This window comes from Elephantulus edwardii, unplaced genomic scaffold, assembly GCF_000299155.1.
Source record: "Elephantulus edwardii isolate Elephantulus edwardi_28Jun2011 unplaced genomic scaffold, EleEdw1.0 scaffold00026, whole genome shotgun sequence".
Taxonomy (NCBI): domain Eukaryota; kingdom Metazoa; phylum Chordata; class Mammalia; order Macroscelidea; family Macroscelididae; genus Elephantulus; species Elephantulus edwardii.
Window position 1 is genome coordinate 7,358,591 of NW_006399776.1, and position 7,671 is coordinate 7,366,261.

General features: G+C 37.9%; 1 protein-coding gene across 1 annotated transcript in view; it reads right to left on the bottom strand.

Moving 5' to 3' along the window:
• EIF2AK4 (eukaryotic translation initiation factor 2 alpha kinase 4) overlaps positions 1-7,671 on the bottom strand; it is a 124,610-nt gene that overhangs the window by 67,820 nt on the left and 49,119 nt on the right. The window contains exons 7-8 of the mRNA XM_006883027.1: positions 6,309-6,424; positions 1,138-1,295 (exon numbers count right to left, since the gene is read on the bottom strand). Coding sequence (XP_006883089.1) covers positions 1,138-1,295; positions 6,309-6,424 — 274 coding nt within the window. The remainder of the gene's footprint in view (positions 1-1,137; positions 1,296-6,308; positions 6,425-7,671) is intronic.

The window sequence follows — 7,671 nt, forward strand, 5'->3', positions numbered from 1 at the left end:
TTTCTCCCTGCCCAACCACCCCCTACCCACTTCGCTCTGCTCTTTGAAAAGTAAAAGAAAAATTCCTTCATTGCTATACAATCCCTCACCCCAAGTCCACTCCACTGTGCAGCCTTCGTTCTAAATATAGTGCTTTACTTATGGCTTTGTAAAGTTTAGTTACTTAACACCACAGTAGACAATATTAAATGGTTTCCTTAAGCTCTGTATTATGATTTACTTTAAGATTTCGCAGGCTTTCAAAACTGTTTTGAAGCAATGTTTCAAGAGTGGAGGAAATAGAAAAGAGTACAAAAAGCACAATTATGCAATACTAATTAGTTGCATTAGGGAGCTCTGGTGGTTTAATGGTAAGGAGTTGTGCTGCCAACTCAAATGAACATAGTTTGAATCTACCAGCTGCTCTGAAAGAGAAAAATGGCAATCTACTCCTGTGTGATTTACTGCCTCTTAAAACCTGCTAGAAGGTCAGCTATGAGTTGATTCCAACATGATGGTAATACAATTAGTCCCATTGGAAAGATAGTTGTTAATGCCATGATAAAGCTCATTGACACGGAGTTAGAATCAACTCGTAGCTGGTCCTCCTTTGAATTTCACAGGCTATAAATCACACAAGAGGAAATTGCCCACCTTTCTCCCATGGAACCACTAGTGGATTTGAATTACCAGAGAAGCACATTCTCTTAATGCCATACTGAGCACTGAAAAGAGATTAGGAAGGCAGCTACAAATGTTTTGACCATGCATTCTGTGAAAGTCCTGAAAGCAGCAGCAGTGGGTTAAGAGAACTTGGAGAGAAAAAGCTCTGTGCTCTAAATATCTCACAACAATGATTCAGGGTAGGAGATCTAATCAAATGCTGAGCTAGTTTGATTTTTCATCTCCTGGAGTTTCACAAGGAGCCCTGGTGGCATAATGGGTTGTGTCAGGCTGCCAATGGGAAAATTGGTGGTTTAAACCTACCAGCTAATCTCAGACAGAAAGATGAGGCAGTCTGCTCTTGTAGAGAAAAACCCAACGGGGAAGTTCTACTTTGTCCTACTGGGTCACTGCAAATTGGAATGGACTCAACAGCTGTGAGAACTGAGTGAGAGCTTCAGAACTGGACCTTCTGCTCAACTACGTGACACCCACCTGCTTTTTGCATTTTTCAATCTTTTCTTTTTCTTGATTGGTAAGAAAAGGAGTCTTTTTTTTTTGCCACCGAAGAACCCATTCATACAAGAATACAAAACTGCCAGAGGCTGTTTCCAAAGCATTGTAGATAAGCTTTCCAAGCTGCTCATCACTGCCTGTATATTAAACAGAAAATGTAATTAAATCTCACTGGTGCATTTTCTATGGGGGGTGAGGGGGCGACACAATGAAAACTACTATTTTATGTGGCATATGGTCTTTTATAATCAATTTTGATATTTGACAATATATCCTAAGACATTCATTTTTATAAGGGACAAGAATCATCAATGAGATTTTAATATATCAATCCAAATACCTAGTGTTTTCTTAGGTTGTTGTTAAGTGCTGTCGAGTACAACTCACAGTGACCTTATGAACAACAGATCTGAACCCTGTTCTATCCTGTGCCATGCTTATCATCATGCCAACACCTCTGAGCCCACTGCAGCCGACACTGTATCAATCCACCTCATTGAGGGGTTTCTTCTCCACTGATCCTCTACCTTTCCAAGCATGATGTCCCTTTCTAAGGACTTCTGACATGTCCAAAATATATGAGATGCAGTTTCACCATCTTTGCCATCAAGGAGTACTTGGGTTGCACTTTCTCCAGAGTACATCTTTTGGTTCTTTTGGAAATCCATGGGATATTCAGCACTCTTTTCTAACTCAGATGTATTGATTCTTCTGTCATCTTCATTCACCATCTAACTCAAAATTAAGTGTTCCGGAATTTCTATTCTTCTTATACTAGCAATTATTTATACTGTTAATTTAATAACCAAGTCCTATGTGATGACTGCCTATTAATACAATAATGTTAATGGCACACAATAAAACACCAATTAAAATGACAGACTTGGAAATGGAGAACTCTCCGTCAAGATTACTGTTTCAGTGCAGATTAGTGTACATTTTGAAATTTGAATATACCAATGGCTTTCTAAATACAAAATTTGAATATATTCAATGACCCAGCTATTTCACTGCTTGGGGTATACTCTGAGAGAAATGAGAACTGAGGCACAAATGGAGACCTGTACACCAATGTTCACAACAGCATTATTCACCATCGCAAGAACATGGAAACAGCCCAAATGTCCAACCACAACTGAATGGATTGAGAAATGATAGCACATTCATATGGTAGAATACTAAACAGCACACAGTAATTTTGTAAATTACTACCCAACTTGGGAGGGACTGGAGCGCCTTATGCTAAGTGAACTAACTCAGTTCTATAAGGACAAATATCGTATGAGTCCATTATTCTAGAATGAGTATGAAGGCCCAACAAGGAAGAGAATGGGAGCAGAGGGATGAGGATGGGCTGGGGCGGGGGGCATTAATTATAGGGTCACACAGTTTGATGGGCAGAAGGAGAGGGAAGTGAAGGAAATGGGAACGATCTAGGGTGAAAAACAATGTATATGAACTGTGTAAATAAACCAGTATAAAATAAACTTTTTTTAAAAAATGAAAACAAATTACTTGAATATGTTCAGTAAGTACCAACTGGACAATGGTTTCAAAGGAAGGAAGTGAAATTTACAGTTTAAATTTGAAGTTAGTGTCAATGATGTATTCTTGTTGGAACTGAATGTAAGTGATAGAACGTAAATATTCATCACTACCACTGAGACGAAAAAAAAAAAAAAAGAAAAAAAATAAATTTGAAGTTAGGAACACAGACACATTTTAATGAGACTGCCTATTCTTCTTCCAAAGAGCATCTGGTGGATTCAAACCACATACCTTTGGGATTTCAGTGCAGTTTCTTACTAAGAGGCCACCAGGGCTCCCTCTCAAAATAGGAGTAGGTAGGAATTTCTTAATTGCCAAGCTTTTAGGAGTACAGTAATTTTATTAATTCTAATCTTTTGTCCTTTTGCATGTTAGGGATAATAAAAAGGATCAAAAAAAACCAAACCACACTGCAATAAGACTAAAAAAAAATTTACTACCAAAAAGACACACTTACTGATAGTCAATTATACACAGTGATATAAAGATATTCTCTATAGTGCTTTATCCATATCCATTCTGTAAGTTTTTTCTTCTAGTTCAAACAGCCATAAACAGAAACAAAAATTATTTAGCTGATATTTTACAAAAAATTGTTTCAGGAAAAACAGTGTATAATTTAAAAACTAGACCCCTCTATGAGAAAAAAAAATTACTTGTATAGAAAAATTCTCAAACTGTAAGTGTATGCCCTAAAGAGGGTATTAACCAAGGTGAATTTTGGTAATTAGTACCAGGGAGGATATGAGACTGAATCAAGGTAATAAGCAGTTGAATTAATTTGCTTTTCTCATTTCCCCAGATTATTGTAAAGTACTGAGTTTTATGCTATCAATTCCATGAATCTGAAATGTCTCTGGAAGCAAGAACAGTCTCTGATCCAAAGACATTGTCCCCTCTTCCAATGCCTTGAATTGTCCAAATGGCAGCTTTGTGTATGTTCTGGCAGGCTCTGTGTATGTTCCTGTACTGTCCAGGTCACATTTAGTTAGCCAGGGCTCAGGGCCCCATTCACAGACTAATCAGATGTTCACGTTTTTCTTCCTCTGCTCTCTGCCTGCTATCTGGTGAATCCTGCTTATTTGTATGTTATTAAAGAGGAAGGGAAAAAAGATGCCCAAAGAAAGCAAACTCAATTTAGACAATGTGTCTGGTAGCTCTCACAAAAATATTCACAGAATGAAAAGTAAACTTAAATATAAAATTTAACATAAGCAAGTGATTTCTACCAATTAGTGGTTATATCTCTATGGTAGATAAAAGGTCATGTAAGTTTAGAGAAAAAGAAGTAGACAGTGAAAACCTGATTTGAATATGAGCCATTAAAATCCTGAATTGCTAAACAAACTTTACTATAAATAGCTATGAGTAGAGAAAGCTGCTTAAAAGAAAATGTGCAGAAAATAAAGTGGTTTTCTTGGTCAGATACAACATAGCAAACAGGAAAATATTAAGGAGATAGATAATCAACTTAAAAAAATTAGACCTGGTTATTAAAGATAATAGGAATTGGAATTTTCTTTGTTATACATATTTTATCAGCAACAGATGTACAAGATGCAAACAAACATCTTATGATGCACATTCAGTCAATTTTGTTTTTCCAAAAGACAAGGATTATAACAACTGTAACAAGAAAAACTTTTAAAACTTAGTAAATAAAAAACAATTTAGTAAATACATAGGTAAGGAGAAGATATCTGTGGTAAATATATAGGCAAGAAAATACATTTGCACATGTATGGTTTAGTGACACTAATTATATTCACCATGTTCAAACATTGACTTTTCTTCCCTTTTTCTATCATTCTTGGAAAAGGACATCATATTTAGAAAGTTAAGAGAAAAGAAGACCCTGGGCAAGATGGATTGGTACAGTGACTGTGGCATTGGATTAATGTAAACAAGAGATATGAAATATGCCCTATTTCTGTGCCATGCTTATCATCTCCGATACACTTGAACCCACCACTACTGTTATTTCCAGGATCACTAGGAGTTGCAACTGACTCAATAGCACATAACAACAACTTAAGAGAAGCTCAATGTCTCTTAAATATGAAAACAGTGACAAATGTATTTTAATTTAGTAAATTTACTAAATATTTACTAGTAAGTAGTAAATATTTACTAAATGATCTCCAGGCTAGCAAGAGGAATTCTGATTGGATGGTCTGTAGTGTGCTGTGCTGCAAAACAAAAGACTGTGTATATGAAAAAAAAAGGACTGTGTATCTGCAGTGGTTCAAATTCACCAGCAGCTAAGAGAGAAAAGTGGGCAATTCCACTCCTGTTAACATTTACAGCCACAGTAATCCAATTAAGGATTGCTTTGAGTCAGAATCGACTTGATGCCAATGAATTTGGTTTTGAGTTTATACTATTTCCAAGAACATAGATATTTACTTCTATCTCACAGACAGGGAAACCTTAATGAGTTCTTATTCTGACCATAAGGCATGGGGATTAGAAAGGCTGGCTACGGGTATGGTGATCTTTCTTGGACTGTCTTGGTCTATATGATATTCTCTAGACTGCTCTGTTATTGTTGTTGTTGATTGTCATCAAGTTGAGTATGACTCATAGTGACTCCATGAACAAAAGACCTAATGCCTTTTCATAACTATCATCATTTATCCAAGTTCATAGAGTTTCCAGAGGTATGTGGTTTAGGAAGTGGATGCCCCTCCTGCTGCCAAACCTGTTTTACAACTGGAGCTCCCCCAAACACTGTCCACAATGGGGAAACCATTATGGTATTTGATACCCCAATGGCACAAGGTTCAGCATCACAGCAAATCCAGGTTACTTTATACCACACATTGACAAAGAGTGATGTGCAAAGTGGAAGGGTTCCTCCAGATATACTAGTACTAATCTCATTTAGCAGTGGTTAAGTGTTGCTCTGCACAAAAGACTGTTCTATAATTAACATCATTTCTGTACATTTATGAGAGTTTGTAGAGTTTCCAGAGGCATCTAGTTTAGCAAGTGGATGCCACTCCAGCTTCCCATGAATCAATCTGGGAGCTCATGCAAATATTGTACATGATGGGTAACCATTATGGTATTTGACATGACTGTGGAACAATGTTCAGCATCACGGCGACTCCTAGTTGTTCAGTAGAGTAAACATACAAATGACAGCTGTGTCTTTTAAAGAGTATTCATTCTAAAATTAAATACTACAGTAATTTAAAGACACACCTTTAAGCAGGCCTCCACTCTTGGTGACACATCAAACATGACCCCAAAAACTTCCTTTACGTGACCATCATCAAGATGAGACCACCATCAAGATGCCAGCTAGCAGCCAACTCCTAGAGTGGAGGGAGACTCTAAGTCCCCAGTCCAGACCATAGACTCATTGCTTCATTAATGTACATTAATGCCACACCCTCTAGCAGGCCTCCACCTTTGGTCAAAGGTTCAATGGTCACCCACTTTTGGGGGGGGGGGTAAAAAAGAACAGTAACTCACAACAAACATGGCCCCAGAAACTTCCCTTATGGACCGCCACCAAGACGAGACCACCATTGAGATGCCACCTAGCAGCCAACTCCTCTGTTATTAGAATAAACTAATTTAGCTTGTTTACTCACCAATGCATTTTCCTTTGTGTACCATGAGTTGGTCAGGATTCCCCACAGAGAAATACAGGATTTCACAAGTGCCAGGAGACTCTTCACTATTACACACAGAATACTGACGTTCTCGCCTTCAAAGAAATAGGGACAATAATATTTTTTTTTGTCTTTAAGATTAACAAGAGAAATCCTTCTGCCACCATTCTTTTCCTGTTTGTTACCCCATTCAAAATCTAACAGTTTATCTCTGCAGGGAACTGGGTTTAAAGTGTTAATGAGAAAGGTGTTCAACTCCCCACTGTCTTCACCATAGAGACTGTATAAACCCCTAAACTTCAGATCTGTGCTGTCCAATACGTGCCAGTAAGCCTTACGTGAATAATTGACAGAAAAAAAAGAAAATGGAAAATTCAGTTCCTTAATTGGAGTAACTACAATGACTAGTGATTATTATTTGGATAGCAACAATTTAGAACACCTCCATCATTTCAGAAACTCCTACTGGGTAGCAGTGATTTAGATAATTCCCACATTGATTTCTCACATCTCTTCACTCCCACACACATACTTATCTGCAGAAAGTGATGAACTTTTCCAAGGCTATAAATTTTAACTGGAGCTGATGGCCTCATCTTTCTTCCACAGAGCAGTTGGCAGACTTGAATCACTGACGTTTGGCTAGCAGTCTAACACATAACATACTACACCACCAGGGCTCCTTAGGGGGTATGGAGGTTGTCACAAATTCTTAATTTCCAGTTGGGTCCTCAATCATAGAATGCACATTCATTCTTTCACTTGTCTGATAATTTTCCCATGCAAGACTTCCCTCTCTCTGGTTCTACGTATGTGTATGTGTGCGTGTGTATGAGAGACAATATCTGGGAAGGCAGGTTATAAAGTTTAAATAAAGGGAGCTCTGGTGGCCTAGTGGCAAAAATCTGGCTGAAATCCCGAAGGTGGATGGTTTGAATCCACCAGATGCTCTGCTGGAGAAGGAGGGGCAATCTCCTCCTGTGCCAGTCAGATCTGATTCGATGGCACACAATGACAATAAATAAATAAATATATAAGAAAAAAATATGCTAAAATAAATTAAGGGAGGTAAGCTGCAAAGAAAAGCAAAGGGAGAGAGGTTTTCATGGTCAGAATTGGATCCTTCGAAGAAATGTTTTGATAAAGTGAGTGGACAGAGCTCTCTCTAGACAGCGTCCTACTCACTCTAAGCATGACCCCGTCTTTCATTTTCATTAAAAACATTAGGTAATTAGATGTGAAGCCCACATCTTTGATGGCTCCTCCTACAAATCACTGACATCTGCATCCTTCTTTCCTTCCTTCCCTCCCTCCTTCTTCTCTCCTCTCCTCTCCCCTCTCT